The following is a 17,503-nucleotide window of genomic DNA, read 5'->3' on the forward strand; positions in this document are numbered from 1 at the left end:
GTTGCCTGGTGATACTCGAGTTTGTTGGCAAAGATTTTGTCGAGGTTTTGGTGATGCATTTTGTAGAACTTGTAGCAAGCCCATCGCACTCGGCCGTCAGCGCTCTGCACCTTATGTAGTCCGCTGCCGCCGATGTGAACGTTGCCCATGGTCTGCTCGTGGTCAATATTTGGGACTGTGGGGCTAGTGAGCGAAAATGACGACGTTCCAGAAACAGTGGATTCAGTCTTGGTAGATTGGGCATAAGGCGGTCTCTTCACAATATAGTCCAGAACCCTGAAATCGTCCATGTCCAGGCCGCTGAGAGTCTCGGAGGCTTCCTCATCGTAGTTGACGCCAAGCAATACCTCCATAAATGCAATCGACCGTTCAATGTTTTGTTTCCGCTTGAAGAAAATTTGTGGATCCATACCAGACTTGCCCCCAAGATTCGCCTCAGTGACACTCATCAGTGGCGGCACGGGTCGGTCAAACGCTGCAGTAACAAATATGTTGTCGAGCGAGACGCCATATTTCATCATCCGAAGCAGGCTGAGTACATAGTTTCCAAACTTGACAAGTAGCACCTGGTCATGATATTGATCCAGCCGGATCTCGAAGCCTTTGGATTCGTCCATGTGTACATTCCGCTTGTTGGCAAGGGTTCGCTGTCCATGATGTGGGTCGTGGATGTAAATTTCATGCTCACAGCAGTCGCACAAGAAATGGAGCCGCATTTTGTTGTGTAGGATGTTCTCAAAGGACCATTGAAGTGGGTTCTCGGGCAGCAGGATGAATAGTGGTGGATGGGGACACGATTCGGCTTCATACTTGTGCGTGAGGATGGCCTGACTGACGCGTTTTATGATGCCCAGGCGGTCATGGACAAGGTAGTGCTCCGCTAGATCGTCCATGGTGGGGAAAGGGGAGGAGGAAGTTGGGGCCATTTGGGAGATTAAACGCGAGGCGATATGTTGGTGCAAGCTAGGGTCAGTTACCTCATAAAGAGGGAGCGGGGTGGTGTCATGCTCTAGCTCTGTTTCTTCCAGTATAGCAAGGTTCTCATCAAATATTGGTGGTATGGTGCTGGTGGATGAAGGAGTGTGTTCAGGAGCCGCTTCAAAGGGTTCTTGGGGCAGGTTATTAAGGCTCTGCACCGTTCTCAATGTCCGTGTCGTGATGGTCGGATATGTTACTGGCGTTGCTGCTGTTGTTGTGAGCAGTGTGCGTGATATGGGCGCGATTGCTGCGCTGCTGAATTGTGGATGCAGACGCCTAGATACGAGCTGCTCCTCTTCCTCGTGGTCTGAGGACTCGGCCATGTCAACGAAGTCCTCGCTCTCAACGTGATCGGATTCGTTGCCTCTGTAGTCGATCCCTTCAATGCCTAGGTCCAGGAAGCCAGGCACTGGAAGAGTGTGTACGGTATTGACGGTAGTAATAGATGCTGCGACGGAGGCAGCTGCAGCGGCAATGCGCGCAGCCGTTGCTTCTCGCGACCATTCCAGTGCACTGTTTTCAGATTCGACCTTCAGGACCCGGTTCTCAAAGTAGTAGATGCGGAGGGGCTGTTTCCTATTACCGATGTGCGTGGGAATCAAAGGGAAAGGATTAGCCATTTGCTCATGGATAGACATGAGTACCGTAGACTACATCGACAGCTTGTTCGTACGGGATGTTGGCGGAGTCCATGGCAAAGGGGACGCGCACGCCGCAAGAGGAGATGAAGGTTGTGTTGGGAAAGACGCGCTCGATGTCTCTGAGGAAGATGCAGGGCAGGCCGTCCTCGTCCACAGCCACCTTAACCAGCTCTCGGACACCATGTTGCTCCAGTGTCTGGTATTTGTCCATGGCTTTGGTTCGGCCGACTTCAAATTATGTTTGTTAAAGTAAGTTTTACAGTTCAAAGAAACAGGGAGGTGAGAGGACACAGTGTTGCTGGATTTTCAGTGGAAATGTGTGGTCAAAAAAAAGAAAAAAGAAAAAGAAAATAAAGTGGGCGATGGCGATGGGGATGAGGAATGAATGAGGCATGAAGTCAAGAGTTGTTTGTCGAGATTCCTTTTCTTTTTAAACCTGATTCTCGTCCGTTACGGCGCGATGCATTTAGTATTTGTCTTGCGCTGTTTGCTTATCTACGATGGCTCTGATGCAGGGCAAAGTCGATCCAGACCCACAGGTACAGGCACAACATGACCGTTACTGAGTATCTACCAAGGAAGCCGATGCGCTACAGCAGACTACTGTTGCAACTGTTCATGCTTTCACTACTTCTGCTCCTTTGGCTCGTTTCTTTCCCTTGGACTTCCCTCCGCTTCTGTCGCGCCGAGCGCCAGTAAACTGATGCCGTGTGGGGGGCCGAATTATAAGACTTTTTGAGTAGGGTGGCGAGTTTGCTGTTGTTCCTGAGAGACTCCAGTTGAAGTTGGCTATAGTCTATAGGCAGTTCATCCTTCTCCCTGTTCCCCCCGCATGATCGCCTGAAATCTTTTCTCTTGTTCATTTGTCGACTCGGTAGAACGTAACAGAGTCCATAAAATGAAAATGCTCAACAAATTCGTGCCAAGGAGTAAAGGGGACCAGCGGACACTCGTAACCTTGATTTTCTAACGTGGCACAAGTGTGGGACATCAAAGTGCCTTTTGTTTCCAAGCGAATGGGCTATGCTGACTAAAGAAACTACCTCTCAGTCAATGGGAGAGTGAGTTCGACCCATGTGCCCTATGCTGTGCGTGTGCTATGGAGCCAGAATCACCTCCCACAATAAATAGAGACACAGACAGCTCGCATATACATATTGGTCGTCCATAGAGTCTAGCTTGATATCAGGAAGGGATTTATGACAAATTATCAACGCGTCATCTATGATCCCCATGGTATCAGGGCATAGAGTAGAGGGGAGGACGTGCCTAGATGCCCACAGCGGCGTAACCAAGGTTGGCTTCCCCTTCAATCCATGGCTGCGACATTTGCGAACACTTGAGTTGGACTCATGCATACAGTGATAACACAGCGCGTGTTTGTACATGTATTGTGCAGGGGCCAATGACCGACCCTAATAATTTTCCACGGGACCCGTTGAACCGCTACCCTGGTGCCCTCTGAAACACGCGTCGTAATCTACGCGATAAACACAGTCACCGCTTGCTGTGTTTGGTACGCAGAAGAAACATCCCTTATTCCACACACCCCTTTCTGCCTTCGTCCCTCTCGTCCATTGATCGCATCGGCCACTGCTCTCATCCGACTGCATCGCTCGATTCGACTTGCTACTTTTCTCCGCATCAGCCACAAAGGAACCTCCAAGCAACGTAGTCTACTATGAGCTCAAGTCCAGTCGACGAGGAGAAGAGACGCCGCGAGCATGCGAGCGTTATCCGTCAACGACGACAACCGGTTGAAACCGAGGAAGAGCTCTTGGCCATGCAGGATGAGTTCTACAAGGCCAACGACAGACCCGCCGCAGCTGTTGTCAGAGTCAAGAAACCCGTAGTGAGCGGCAGTAGCACCGGGAACTCTGGGGACACAACAAGGCACGTTACTGTTGAAGATAATGACGATGACGACATGCCTCCGCCTTTGGAAAAGGATATGGTCTCTCTTGACGGCGACCAGCTACCTCTGCAACCGCCCAGTATCCAGGCATCATCTTTCAAACTTCGAGGAGGGTCAAGATTTCTGCAGGATAGAGCCAGCAAAGGGCCTAGGACACATTTCCAGACACCCCCCAAAGGCGAGCGATTTCAGATTGACTTTGACGATGAGGATGACGGTACAAGCGTCCCTACAGCCGCAAGGACCGCTCACCATGATGGTATACAGGACGAATTCGAGACTGAGGAGGATACACGGAGGAGGCTGCGCAGCGCAGGTCCATCGATGGGTCAGGTCTTGCACGAGGTCTTGGAGAAACCCGTTAAAGAAGCTGTAGCCCCAACTACTGCGACGACGACTCCTGGTTCTCTAGTGCCGAACACGCAACCAGTCAAGGGGGGATTCAAGGGCAAGAGCTTGTTCGCGAGACGGCTCGCTGAGGCACAGAGCAAGGGGTCTTCACTATCTGGAACCCCAGAGCCCATCGCTGCGAAGGGTTCGATCAACGCTCAGAGCAGTGACACCCCCAACTCAGCCGCATACACCACGTTCATGTCGAAAATCAATACGACGCCCGACGCCATGAGAGACACTGTTGCTTCCCCCAGCCCAGGTATGGAGCTCATAATACAATTCTCTACTGATAATTTGTTCCGCATAAATGTTACGTTCGCTCTGACAGTGTGCTTTATTCCATTAATAACTTAGTTGATACAGTGCCGATTCGACCTGCGACCAGACCAGCAGCGAGACCAGCCAGTTTTAGTGGCCAAGGAGGCAGTAAGTTGATCATCTGCTTTATCAGCATGAAATATGAAAGGACAATTGAGCAAAATAAGGGTAGACTAAATTCTATACTGACATCTCTTGACTCGGATATATAGATCGATCCTTTCCACCGAAGCCCTCCTCCGCGCTTCATTCGGTCTTGAAAAAGAGGCCAGATTCGCCTCACAGTACGCTAATGGAACAGATCGACGAGGAAAACAAAAGAAAGCTCGCTAGTCTGTCGCAGGAGGAAATTGAGCAGGAACAGGCGGAGCTTTTACGGAACCTAGATCCAGAGCTCGTGAAGAAACTGATGAGGCGCAACACTGTACAAAGACGAGTCAGCTTTTCGGAAGGAGTCAAAGTTGAGGACAAGGTCGTCAGTATGCATAATATCAGAGACGGGCACGGTGACTCTGCCTTCCAGGCAAAAAGGCACAATGAGGAAGAGGGCGATCATCCGTTGGCACTAAAGAGATATTTTGCTGATGTTCCTGCAGAGCCGGAAAAGTTGGAGTGGATGGGAATTGAAAGCACGAGTGAGAACTCCGACAGTACTAAGTCTATTCTTGGCAAATCTGTCGCACCGGGACCACAGCCATACACCGTGAGTGAAGCAGATCCGCCAGCAGCTCATTATCGGTTTGATTTTACAGGGAAGATTATCAACGACGAGAACATACCAGTTCACCTTGGGCTACATCATCATGGCGTGGATCCCACGAAAGCCGGATACACACTTTCGGAATTGCTGCATCTTATTCGATCAACAGTGCCCAGTCAAAGAATCCTTCCTCTGAATATCGTCGCTAAGGTTCTTCAAAACTGCAGAGATCCGGCATTCGCTTCCTTTGAAGTCCGCGCTGGAATCTTGCGCTGGCTAATCGACACACTCCGCGCTCCAGTCTATATCCGTGCGGCGCTGGATGATAAGACGAATAGCGGAATTGTTGCAGCAATCAATGCAATCTACACATGGACGATGCCCCCGCCCAACCTTGGGCTGCCAGAAGACATTTGGGATTCGCTCGACCATCTGAACCGCGGCTATGAGCGGATCAGTATTGGATTCAAGTACCAGAATATTACAAAGTTCGCCAACATGGAACTCAGGTCCGATACGCTGCAGGCGAGTCAGGAGCAGGGAACAGAGACAGAAGAGACGATTGCAGCGCACGCGATTTTGGCTTCAAAGGATCCTGTAGAGGGTCTGCTTGCTATGAACATCATCCCCCGACTTCGATATATTCTGGACGTTTGCCAACTACCAGCCTTCTCGAATGCGCAAGTGTTGGATATCTTATTAACTATCGTGCGGAGCAACGCGGGTGCAGCCAAGAAGGCTTTCCAATGCGAGGGTTTGATTGCGGCGCTTATCCGACACTACGGCGCAATCTCGTGGCCCTCTGAGAGAGGTGATCTGGAGCTGAACTGCACAGTCAAGGCAATATCGATCCTGGATATCATCGTCAGATCGTCCAAGGAAGTTGCATCAGCAGTGATTGACGAAGGACATTTGGAGCCCCTGCTTCGTTTCTTGGTGGTTACGCCCGAGGCAAAGGCGGAGAATAGACGCGGTTTTGCAATCCAAACCCAGGTGTTGAAGCTGTTTCGGTCATTGGCAGCATATGGACTCTACTGTAATGTGCTGGGTGACAGTTTGCAGTCGCTGCTGCTTCAGGATCTTGCCCAGACAATCGCGGAGCGAAACAAGGGCGACCTCGATCCAGTAGTCAAAACGTTCCTTTCCAGAAAGCTGTCCATGTTTTTCCAGCTCGCCACTGCTTGGACCCATGCTGCCGCAGATGTGCATCGCACGATCCCAGAGCACTCGCTTTGTTGGGCGCAGGCTGCGGCTTTCCTTGACCCTGCTCTGGATGGAATCACGCACTGGAAGCACTCGGATCATCTATCTACCTTCAATATTGAAGATGCGATGTTGGCCGCTTCCACGGTTCGCTATATCAGTACCTGGGCACGCTATCTTTCGACTAACCCGCCGGACAACGAGCAGATCTTGGAACGCGTTTGGAAAGCTGTGCATTTCACGACCTGGACCAACTCGAACGCATACAAAACCGTGCATGGGCGGCTGACATCGCTCTTAAAGGACGTTCCAGGGCTGGACGAGCCTGCGCTACCTCATGTCGGTATAACGATGAACAACCCTTCAGCTTTGTCAGCCATCGCGTCTAATCTTTTCGAGGTGTCTCTGTGTTGCGAATACCTGAGCAGCCATTTGACTGCTATGTTTTACCTCGCTCGCCTCACTTCTGCGCAGCCTTTTATCTTACATGAGACCATCCAGACCTTGGTGTCCGAGTCCGTCTTTGGACTGGTGGAGCAGGTGACCAAGTACGAGTTGACGATCCAGGACCAGATCCCGACGACCTTGCCGCCTTGGACAGCATTTGTCTCTCGACATGGTGTCTACTTTGTCGCTCATTGGCTCACGGCCATGGATGCTCTCGTGTACCAGCAGGATCCCGATAATAGCTCGCACATCAAGCTGACCTTCTTCCCGCTCTTCCAAGTTACAGCGCTATCCTTGCTCCAGATTGTCCTCCCTGGAGACGAGAGTCTGAGTCATGATGTGCTGCTCAAGATTCTCTTCAACCCACGCGTTCTTGCCAAGCTGCTTAACCAGAACGCCAAGCAGGTCACAGTCGTGAGGCGAATTCTGGAACCATTGTACCTACAATGCTTTGTCAAGAGTGACAAAGACCTGAAGCAGTCGCAAAGTCTTTGGATGCATGATGGTCGTGGTATCAACAGCCTGGTGATGGATTATGGAAAGATCACGGGCCAGCCATTGTTCAACTGGCTGTTTTATCCGATCGACCTGCTTTTCAAGAGTAAGATGACGTTTGTGGAGGAGTCTGGGGCGTTAATCGCAGCGACCTCGGTAGCGCACTGCACGCTTGATTTCGTCTATTCGCTGTTGCAAACCCTGGACGGCATATCGTTCGAGCTCATCTATATGGCGTCACTCAAGTTGCTATCATTGGAAGGCGAAAAGGAACCCCATGACAGACCGGGGGAGGACGAGGAGGAAGAGGAAGGGGAGGAAGAAGAAGATGGTTTTATTGATGAGGAAGTCGATGCCAATATCAACAAACTGCTGGATCACTTCAGTACTCGCGGCGATTGCTCTTTGGTTTCCGATGGTCCTCAAGGCCTGACGGCACTGTCCGAAAAGACACTCTCAGTCCTCACGGCTCCCTTGCCTTTCACACAGTTCATGAAAAACTTTATAGAGAACTCCTTCACGACAGGCACGCTCTTGCAGTTCCAGTCAACGGCGGCTCGATTCTTGTTTCCAGCCATGGCGCTTTCTTCTGAGCTGCAGCTTCTCATTTGGCAAGAGTCCTTCAACTTTCTGGGAGGGATAACGACCAAGTGGGAGGAACTTGACGCGGGCACACTCAGAAGTCTGATTACAGACGACCAAGAGTGCGTAACATCGGAAGTCCTAAAGCACTATCTTAAAGCGGTCGTCAGCGGACGAGTGATCAAGCAACGCAACCCTGCGCTTTACTGGATCGCAGTTCATCATCTGGCCCGGGTCGCATTTGGCCCTATTCAGATGCCATCTCCACCTCGCGGTGGTCTACGTTCTAGAGCAGCGCCTCCAGGGGATGCGTCCGACAAGCAGGACGAGGGAGAAGGATTATCTGCAGAGGATGCGGCTGCATTGGAGGAGCGACGTACGATTGTTAAGACGATTGTTTCAGGAACGAAGAGCAAAGAGCTGGTTCGGGACTGGGTCCAGTATGAGGGACGGAATTACGAACAATCATCGTCTACTTTGAACAAGAAATTGTCTTCCTCGGCAAACACCAGTTCCACACCCTTGACAGCAGCAGTGACAATGTCGTCATCTGCATCTGCCCCAGTATTGGCGGATAGTATCTTTTCAACGTCGCCTGTAGTCAAGTCGCCGAGTCGTCCGCTGTCACTCCTGTCGACGTCGGCATCGTTTCCTGTGATTGGTAGCAGCGATTACCTGAGCTGCGACAACATTCTGACACCGCCGGAGTGTTTCCTCGAGCGGAGACAACTGATGGTCGGTGCACGTAAGGCATGGCTCGAGGGCGTTGTAGGCAAGGAGGGATTGGGTCGTGTGGAACAGGCGATCATGGAGGGAACACCTGTTGGTACACATGGAGGTCCTGGAGGGGTGCATGGGTCCCATAGTTCCCATACACCGCATTACGGAGGAGGGAGATGGGCTCACTAGTGACAGGATATTTACATGTATTGTTTTTATTGATGGGTGGGTTCTTAGGGTGGTTAAAGCCAGAATAGGCTCTCTTAATAAAACTGTGTGCACACATCTAGCCGGGTGAAAAAGTGGGAGAGTGCTTATGGAATGTCAGGAATATGAGCACCGACGTAGCCTAACATTTTCCACCGACATGATCTAACATCTCCCACTGACCGAATGGTGTGCGTAAACACACTCACCGCTTAAAGGCCCGAGAGACAACACACCTCATGCCGCTGTGTGGGCTCGGGGGACATTACACCACACATTACACCACACAGACACGCTTCTTTTTTCCGTAGACTGCGTTTAGTGCCCGGAGAAATAAAGGAGGACTCCCTGCCGGACCTCTTTTCTTTTTTTTTCTTCGTTGCCACCATTGCTGCCGCCTCACCACTACCACCTCCCCTCTCCCTCACCTTCCACCCCGCCCTCTTCCCCCACTTGTCAGATTATATTTGACATCAGCCTCTCTCCTCCTCCTCTCTTCTCTTTACCCTCCCTTTCTTTCCTTCGTTATTCCTTCGTTGCTCCTTAGCTCTTTCACGCGTTCATCATCACCATCCGTCCTTCCCTCCTTCCGTCTTTTCACTGTTCTTTCCTCTGAAAAAAATACAGCCAGCCATGACTCGCACCGCCCTCCTCCCTCTCCTCTTCATCGCTGCCCTCGCCCTGTTCTCTCAGGTCCATGCTCAGACAAAGCCCGAGTGCTCTCCCCTGCACGAGCTTTACAAGGCATGGGTTGCTCCCTGCACCCAGAACAACACTGTCATCCCCAATGCTGATTCTGACCCAGCATGGAAGCCGTGTATTTGCAAGACAGGTACGTCTTTTGTCTCCAACACTCACCCACAGCAATAAAAAATTATCAAGGACATGGACGAGAACAGAGCAATGAGGGTGAGGGCGAGGGTGAGGGCGTTGAGCAATTCAATTTTGCCCGGGATTTAAAATTAAACACCCAGAACACTGCCACCCGTACCTGGGAATTCGCATATTTTTGTTTCTTCCACTCACCTCGCGCCATTTTCTTTACGATATCAATAGGCTTCTACCCACTTGCCTCAGCCAGCGAAAACTGCGCCCTGGACGGAACCAGCCAGGGAAATCGGATCACGCCTGAGTCTCTCGACGAGCTGTGCAAGGATGTAAGCGGATATGCCACTGCAGCCAATCAAAAGGAACAGCCTGAACTGTCCCCGGCGCTGGCCACGGTCACCTCGATCTCAAAGTCCTTGCCAACTGCCACGACCACTGGCGCTGTTAGCAGTCCTACTGCTACTCAAAGCGGCGCAGAGGCAGCAAAGGCATTCGGCCTGGGACGCGTGGTAGTCTCTTTGGTTGCGATGGTGCTGGCCACGGCTGCGGCTCTTTAAAGGAACAAGGCAAGAACGTGCTTTTTGCCCCCATTGCAAAAAGAAAAAAAAATATTATCCCTAATAATAAAACAGCTAATTTGCAACATCTTGGAGGATATGGTGTATATTCGTTTGTTTATCCGAATTGGTCATCCTTATTTACGGCTAGGCTATGCTGTTAGTCTACGAGCCCTGGGTGATTCTAATTGCCAGTATTAGTCGAGTACAGTTCAGCTAAAGATCAATGGGAGACTTTAAGCGTGTAGACGAGAGTGCTGCTTGTGGATGCTTTGTCGTTATCGTACTTTGTTCCACTTGCGGCCTCGGCAACCCTTGATCGCGAGAAGATAGTGAGTTGCCACCATTTTTAAAAAAATTGTTGAACGCAAAAAATTGAAAGGCTCGCTCTCTCTTTCACAATGGCCGGGTCAAGTGCGCACAATAATGGTGCCCTTAATTGTGTTAGCTCAGCAGGACTAGAGGGCAACTGTTTATTCTACACAGAGGCTGGGCTTCAGTGACACCATACAATGGATGAAAGGCATGCTGAGTTGAGTCCTTCGATTACTAATGGAGACCTCTTTAATTGATATCTCTGTAACTGCACATGGAATCCGGATTTGGAGCCGTGTGAATCTTGCTCGACCTTAAATATCAGGTCCTTGTTTTTTTTTCTTTTTTTCTTTTTCCCTTCACATCCACCGCCACCAAAACACTTCCTCTTTTTCAATAACAAAAACAAGGCCTCAACAGCATCTTCACTAGTTACTACCTCTAACACCAACATGTCTGCCAAGTACTTCAACGACGATCACACTGAGCACATCCTCGAGGCAAACTTCGGCACCCGTGCCGTGCACGCCGGCCAACACCCTGATCCTGTCACTGGTATGAAGTCGCTCCCTATATTTGTTATGGTCATCTGTTTGCTGGAACCATCTGTATCATTGTACGAGTGATCTTTTACGGTCATGGTCCAACAATTGCAAGCAATCGGCATGAATCTGCAGAGCAGAGCAGTAGCGGCAAAGACGAATAAAAGATGTGCTTCTGATCAGTTGTATCATTCGATCTCTTGCTTCGATTACTTGCTCCACAATAGGTGCTGTCATCCCTCCTCTGTCGCTCTCGACTACCTTCAAGCAGCACGGAGCCGGTGAACACAATGTAAGTGCTCGTTTATATTTCTCCTTGTTCCTCAAGTGCGAAAGGGAAGACTGCATCACAAATCGGCCCTTTTTTTTTTTTTGTATTCTTGTGGAGGTACTTGGTGCAACATGTACTGCACGAAAAACAATTTGTCAGATGCTTTGAAGTGAGGGAGAGAGGGGCCTTGATGAAAGGAGAAAGACAAAAAGGCTGTTCGATTTGTCAGGGGCAAAAGCGCAGCAATAATGTTCTTGGATCTGCTGCTACATTGCTTGCTGAATAAATGTATCGATCACCCCATTTCTCGAGGATCGATGCAATCCTGTCTTGAAATAGCACCAAGGGGTTCATAGATCAAGTGCAGAAAAAAGAAACCCTGGGGACTCTGTTCATGTGTACGGCTTCCAATTTTGTTTTATTTTACGTGGACCCCAATTCATTCATATATTTTAGTATCGAAATTGTGTGCTTCGCTGGGTGGGAATTTGAATTTCAAAACGCGACAAGGAAGTCATCATCTTCGCTTCCATCACGGAGGGATAAGAAAGAGAGACAAGTACATGGATCTGTCGTCGGTTGGTCTGCTCCCAAGAAAGACAATTAGCGCATTGTGGATCCTTCTGCGGCGCAGACGCCGAGACGACTACTCGGCTTCAGTTCTATACACCACCGTGGGAAACGACCCTAGGATACAACATTAGTTCGACGCCGGCATTTTTGAGGACCATGGACACCATAGACACCCCAGACAAGCTCGGCCAATGGTCTTTTTTTTTTATTTATTTTCATGGTCGCACACGATGAACGTGGGAGAAGAACCTTAGCCACGATACAGCACATTTCACACACATATCCTAATACGCTCTTAGAAGCGCATGAGAGAAAACAAAGAGGCAAAGGGAGCCCGTGGGCATTCAAAAGACGAGGCTAGAGTGCCTTTTGTTTGTGTGGTGGTTGGGTCCCCATCCCTTTTTTTTTTTATTCTTGGTCTGGACTCTCGATTTAACATTTCCACTATTCCTGTGCTCGCTAATAGGGATTTGACTACTCCCGCTCTGGAAACCCTAACCGTAAGGCCTTCGAGACTGCGGTTGCTGCCCTTGAGGGTGGTAAGCACGGATTGGCCTTCTCCTCTGGATCGGCTACTACTGCCACCATCGTCTCTTCGTTGCCTGCTGGATCGCACATCGTCTCTGTGAACGATGTCTACGGAGGTACCTACCGCTACTTTACCAAGGTTGCCTCGGTTTTGGGAGTCGAGGTCACCTTTGTCGACCTCAAGGATGCTGCCAACATCTCCACTGTCATTCGCCCCAACACCAAGCTCGTCTGGATTGAGACCCCCACCAACCCTACCCTGCGCTTGGTCGACATCAAGGCCGTTGCCGAGATTGCCCACAAGCACAACGCCAAGCTGGTTGTTGATAACACCTTTATGAGCCCCTTCTTCCAGAACCCACTTCAGCTGGGTGCCGACATCGTCGTTCACTCCGTTACTAAGTACATCAACGGACACTCTGAGTAAGTTGAATCGCTGAATAGGTTATACCATTGTATCTCTAGTGTTTTAAACGGAACATTGCTGATGCTGACCATCGTACTCTACTCATGCATCCCGATTTAGTGTTGTCATGGGTGTTGCTGTTACTTCGGATGAGGAGATCTTTACCAAGTTGGCCTTCTTGCAGAACTCTATCGGCGCTGTCCCGTCTGCTTTCGACTGCTTTCTCGCCAACCGTGGTCTGAAGACCCTTCATCTCCGCATGCGCCAGCACGCTGCCTCAGCCCAGGCCATTGCTGAGGCGTTGGAGGCCTCTCCTCGCGTCGAGAATGTCATTTACCCCGGCTTGCCCTCGCACCCTCAGCACGAGTTGGCCAAGCGTCAGCAAAAGGGATTCGGAGGCATGATTTCGTTCAGAATTAAGGGCGATTTGGCCACTGCTAATGCCTTCTTGCGCCACGTCAAGCTCTTCACCTTGGCCGAAAGTTTGGGAGGTGTTGAGTCCCTCTGCGAATTGCCCGCCACCATGACCCACGGATCCGTCTCGGCTGAGGACCGTGCAGCCTTGGGCATCACTGAGAACTTGATCCGCTTGTCGGTCGGTATTGAGGATACTGAGGATCTGGTCAAGGATGTCTTGGCTGCCCTTGAGGCCTCGGTTAAGCTGTAAAGTATCATCACACACAAAGCATCGCTTTACATATTCTACAACGCAACCTAGATATTTTAGACCATTGTTTCTACGGCTTGATCGTTCAATAATTGCCCGTATCATTGTATAGTTCTTCATTCATTAAGCATCAAATAAAAATATGCGCACTATAGCAGCGTGCAACAACGCACAGACTCTGCCACCGAAGGATGCAGATCGAAATCAAAAGCCACTGGCTGCTCAGCATCGAGCAGTCTCCTTCAGAGCGCGGCACAGGTAGCAGAGACAGGCTGAACTCATCGATCCAAAGCTCATCATCCTTTGCTAGTCATGGAAGATGTCCAGATGGAGGATGTCAGCGCCGACACCGCCAAGCAAGCCCCGCAGGAGGTCAAGGCAGAAACACAGGTTAACCAGCAGCACATCGACACCAGTATGTCTGACGTTGATCAGCTCAAGGCATCGGACTCTGCCAACATGGACTCAAACGAGCATGGACAAAAGCAGGAAAAGTTTGTTGCAGAAACTGCGCTTTCCACAGATGCATCACCTGCGACGGACGCAACATCAGCAGCGCTAGCGTCAGGACCTGCAACAGACGAAGCCGCACCATCCACAGAAGCAGCAACAGCACCTCCGCCACAACCAATACGGACATACATACCGCAGTTCAAGTTCACGACGTTTGTGGCTATGGCACCTTTACCTAATCGAAACAGCAGCAGCAATTTCCTTAAGACGGACAAGAATTTCGTTCTCAAGGACATGGCAGCCAAGCAAAGACGGCGTAAGCGCAAGGTTGTAGAGGATCCGACACAGGAAGGAGAGACGAGGGCTGAGGACGTAGGCGAGGATGCTATCGAGGACAAGGGTAGCGAGAACGGTGCTGCGAAGAAAAAAAAGAGCGATGAATTTTCGGCTATCCGGAGAGGGATCTTTGCGGATGATGAGGATGAGGAAGACAAGGATGGCGATGAGCAGGATGACGAAGCCCAGCATAAGGACAAGGATGAAGATGATTACGAGGACAGTAGCGACAGCGACTCAGAAGCGAGTGTCGTGAATGAAGAAGATGAGAACGGCGAGACGAAGTCGGTAAGCATTCCGACGCTGTGTGGTGCAGTTAGTGTTATATTACTGGTCATGGATCATGCTCGGGATGGTTAAAACTAATGTTTTCGCCCTTCAAATGGTAGTCTTCGAATGCTGGCAAAAAGATTATTGTCATTCACCCAGGATCACGGATATTGAGGATCGGAAGAGCTTCGGATGCATACCCGGTCGCAACCCCACATTGCATTGCACGGCGGATGCACGGAACTGCTACCACAGGAGTAATTATTAATGGAAAGCCAGCTGCAACATTGGCTCCAGTATCAGTAGCCTCAACAGGAGCCGGACAAGGAGATGACACGTCCATCGACCTCAAGGATGGAGAGGTAAAAGAGCAGGAACAGCAAAACGATAAGACGGATGCAGGGGAAGATAATAACACCATGGATGTGGATGGCGACGATGACGAAGAGGAAGCTCACGATATTTCTGAGGTACTTGATGTAAGAGATAGAAACACTGAACTCTTCAGCATTTAGCAATGCGGCTTTGATTGGCTTCATTATTTTCAGCAGACTGAATCACGATCCCTATTTACGCTGATAGGTCTTGAATGACAAATACTTGCAGGAGATTGAGTACGACCTTAAGCTGCGCATGAAAGCCGCTAAGCGACGACCAGTACCCAATGCAAAGATGCAGGTCAGGTCTTTCAACACTTCCACGAGACCCGAGAGGATTTTGGATCATAATGATCCTTACAAGGTTGAGTGGACGGATCCAGCCGCAGAGGGTGAATACATTATTGGACAGAAGGTGAGGATCGCTTGTACCTTCATGCTTTCTCGAGTATACCTGTCAGGCTTCTCTGTCTAATACATTGATATGGAACACTCATTCCGTCTTACGTTCTTAATTCGTCTGGTTAGGCATTAAACTTGCCGCCTGGAAAGAACCACACCTTCAAGTTGTTCTGGCCGATCGTGGGCGGAAAGCTGAATGACCAAGATTACACCACGCCACGAGTTGTAGTCTCAGATCTGGAGACAATATGGACAAAGGTCATCCAGGACGATCTTGGGATCGAACCAAAGAAGTTCAGGGTATGTTTATTTCGTCATACTCGTACAGGACCCGGAGAGAATGCGGTCCTACGACACAGCACTAACATTATGTATGTTAAATCTTGTTTGTATCAGAAACATTATGCGCTTCTAGTCATCCCAGACCTATACAACAAACTGTATGTCACTGAGCTCATCAACATGCTACTCAAGTCGATGCAGTTCCGCGGCGTCATGGTCCAGCAGGAATCGGTGTGTGCTGCATATGGTGCAGGGGTTTCCACCGCCTGTGTTGTTGATATCGGAGCAGAGGTCACTAAGGTAGCCTGCGTTGAGGACGGTATCTGCATTCCCAACTCCAGAGCGGTCTTGAAGTATGGCGGAGATGACATTACACGGTGCTTCACAGCTCTGGTCAAACGGACAGGATTCCCCTATGAGGAGCTGGATCTGGCACAGACATATGACTGGAGGCTGATGGAAGAGCTGAAGGAAAAGTGGTGCACGATGAATGAGGCGGATCTTACAGTACAAGTATACAGCTTTTTCGTTCGGCGGCCTGAGAAGCATACGGAGAAATATCAGGTTAAGGTCTATGACGAGGTTGCGCTGTCGCCAATGGTAAGAAGGAATATGTGGCATAGCTTTGCTTTTGTTTAAGTGCTAATTACGAGGCAAATCAGCGCTAATGCTATAATTCATTTGTTTTTGCATAGTGCTTATTCTTCCCTGGAGTCATTCGTCGGTGGATAGAGGAGCGCGAGATCAATCCCAGTTTTGCAAAGATTACCAACTACGAAGATATTAATGAAGATGCTCCACCAGTACGTCCATGTGAATGATTTGCGTCCTCGGTAGTCGGCAACGATTACTATTGCATTAGGGCGTGTATTAATCGTTTGTTGTATTTAATTTTCAACTAGATTGCATTAATGAATCAAAACACCAAAAAGAACACTGCGGCAGCTGCGGCGGCAGTTGCAGCAGCTAGAGCGGGAACGCCGTCGTTGATAGCTCCAGGCGAAGAAAATAACGGCAGCAATGTTGGAACGCCCAACGCAACACCTGCACCGACACCCGTACCGTCCGCGGTGCCTCCAGGAGTATCTGCTGGAGAGATCACACCCGTTGTGAGGCCTTTTGCAATGGAGCCATCAGTGACGACGACGGATAAATCATGGGAGATTGCAGGGACGCTCGGCAAGGATAATTTCTCGAATCTTGTGGCACTCGATGTTGTGGTTGCTCAGTCGATCTCGAACTGTGGCAGCGAGGAGCGGTCCAAGAAGCTATATGGTAGCATCATTTTGGTTGGTGGAGGCGGTATGGTCCAAGGATTTGACCGTGTGCTTGAGGACCGGTAAGCGGAGATCCCTTGTTGTTTTTCGTGTTTTTCGATACTGTTTCTATCAAAAACGCTTTCCATCTGACGATGAGCTTCTGGATAAACCTTTGTAGATTATTTCAAGCCTTGCCAGCAACTCTGACCACGGTTGAGAAGGTGGAGGTACTGCCCTCGCCGCGTGATATGGACCCACGGTTGCTGGTATGGAAAGGAGCGTCTGTGTTGGGCAAGCTGGAGACGGCCAAGGAGCTGTGGATCAAACCATTAGAGTGGGAGCTGATGGGACGCAAGGCTCTCCGGGACAAGTCTCTCTTTGTCTGGAGCAAGGACTGAAGTAAGGAATAGAAAGGAGGAACGCGTCTCTGTCGGTCGTGAAGAATAATAAAGCGCGTTGTTCAAGAACCTCGTACTCCATGCGATCAGAAGTATTGTTTGCTCTGCTTCCTTGTGAAAACAAGGTGATCAAGGATCGTGGAGGTGCGCGCTATTTTTTTTGACTTTGATGAGGAGATGAGGGGACAGACCACATGGAACTGTCCAATTGCTCATCCATTGCACTGGTTTCAAAATAATATATAGCCATGTGTAACTTGCGACCCTTGAAAAGCGGAGGAAATCAGCTAATTCACCCAACAACTCACTTACGCCTGTCTTTAACGGCGTCGTGCTCAGCTGCTGAGCTATCGGCACTTCAAATACACACCCGTATCTTTTTTTCATATATAGATCAGGCCGTGGTTTAAGATGCACTGTTTTGATAAATAGGTGCTGAT

At 49.9% G+C, this 17,503-nt stretch overlaps 4 protein-coding genes across 4 annotated transcripts; all 4 read left to right on the plus strand.

Moving 5' to 3' along the window:
- The first annotated feature begins 3,176 nt into the window (after window positions 1-3,176).
- BC939DRAFT_496940 (uncharacterized protein) lies at window positions 3,177-8,776 on the plus strand. The gene is made up of 3 exons (XM_051559703.1): window positions 3,177-4,186; window positions 4,282-4,353; window positions 4,458-8,776. The coding sequence occupies exons 1-3, from the start codon at window positions 3,301-3,303 to the stop codon at window positions 8,579-8,581; spliced, it is 5,082 nt and encodes a 1,693-aa protein (XP_051407131.1). The 5' UTR covers window positions 3,177-3,300; the 3' UTR covers window positions 8,582-8,776.
- Window positions 8,777-9,045: 269 nt separating this feature from the next.
- BC939DRAFT_19168 (uncharacterized protein) lies at window positions 9,046-10,072 on the plus strand. The gene has a single exon (XM_051550530.1). It carries the CDS (start codon window positions 9,406-9,408, stop codon window positions 9,982-9,984), a length of 579 nt encoding a protein of 192 aa, XP_051407132.1. The 5' UTR covers window positions 9,046-9,405; the 3' UTR covers window positions 9,985-10,072.
- A 597-nt stretch (window positions 10,073-10,669) lies between these two features.
- Window positions 10,670-13,458, plus strand: BC939DRAFT_467092 (Cys/Met metabolism PLP-dependent enzyme-domain-containing protein). Its single transcript, XM_051557726.1, has 4 exons — window positions 10,670-10,854; window positions 11,069-11,133; window positions 12,152-12,636; window positions 12,740-13,458. Exons 1-4 carry the CDS (start codon window positions 10,752-10,754, stop codon window positions 13,284-13,286), a joined length of 1,200 nt encoding a protein of 399 aa, XP_051407133.1. The 5' UTR covers window positions 10,670-10,751; the 3' UTR covers window positions 13,287-13,458.
- Window positions 13,459-13,544: 86 nt separating this feature from the next.
- BC939DRAFT_467095 (uncharacterized protein) lies at window positions 13,545-17,248 on the plus strand. The gene is made up of 9 exons (XM_051557727.1): window positions 13,545-14,111; window positions 14,172-14,363; window positions 14,465-14,824; window positions 14,928-15,137; window positions 15,251-15,424; window positions 15,521-16,006; window positions 16,102-16,209; window positions 16,309-16,745; window positions 16,844-17,248. Exons 1-9 carry the CDS (start codon window positions 13,599-13,601, stop codon window positions 17,061-17,063), a joined length of 2,700 nt encoding a protein of 899 aa, XP_051407134.1. The 5' UTR covers window positions 13,545-13,598; the 3' UTR covers window positions 17,064-17,248.
- Window positions 17,249-17,503: the final 255 nt, after the last annotated feature.

This window comes from Gamsiella multidivaricata, assembly GCF_025024155.1.
Source record: "Gamsiella multidivaricata strain RSA 2152 chromosome Unknown BC939scaffold_104, whole genome shotgun sequence".
In the NCBI taxonomy this organism is placed as follows: Eukaryota; Fungi; Mortierellomycota; class Mortierellomycetes; order Mortierellales; family Mortierellaceae; genus Gamsiella; species Gamsiella multidivaricata.

Excerpts from the sequence above, each read along its gene's own strand:
- BC939DRAFT_467092 (XM_051557726.1), top strand. The coding sequence starts at position 10,752 with ATGTCTGCCAAGTACTTCAACGACGATCACACTGAGCACATCCTCGAG. Across the intron at positions 11,134-12,151 it reads ACGGAGCCGGTGAACACAAT|GGATTTGACTACTCCCGCTC; the intron begins GTAAGTGCTCGT and ends GCTCGCTAATAG. Across the intron at positions 12,637-12,739 it reads TACATCAACGGACACTCTGA|TGTTGTCATGGGTGTTGCTG; the intron begins GTAAGTTGAATC and ends ATCCCGATTTAG.
- BC939DRAFT_467095 (XM_051557727.1), top strand. The coding sequence starts at position 13,599 with ATGGAAGATGTCCAGATGGAGGATGTCAGCGCCGACACCGCCAAGCAA. Across the intron at positions 14,364-14,464 it reads AGAACGGCGAGACGAAGTCG|TCTTCGAATGCTGGCAAAAA; the intron begins GTAAGCATTCCG and ends TTCAAATGGTAG. Across the intron at positions 16,210-16,308 it reads TTAATGAAGATGCTCCACCA|ATTGCATTAATGAATCAAAA; the intron begins GTACGTCCATGT and ends ATTTTCAACTAG.
- BC939DRAFT_496940 (XM_051559703.1), top strand. The coding sequence starts at position 3,301 with ATGAGCTCAAGTCCAGTCGACGAGGAGAAGAGACGCCGCGAGCATGCG. Across the intron at positions 4,187-4,281 it reads TGTTGCTTCCCCCAGCCCAG|TTGATACAGTGCCGATTCGA; the intron begins GTATGGAGCTCA and ends TTAATAACTTAG. Across the intron at positions 4,354-4,457 it reads TTTTAGTGGCCAAGGAGGCA|ATCGATCCTTTCCACCGAAG; the intron begins GTAAGTTGATCA and ends TCGGATATATAG.
- BC939DRAFT_19168 (XM_051550530.1), top strand. The coding sequence starts at position 9,406 with ATGGAAGCCGTGTATTTGCAAGACAGGTACGTCTTTTGTCTCCAACAC.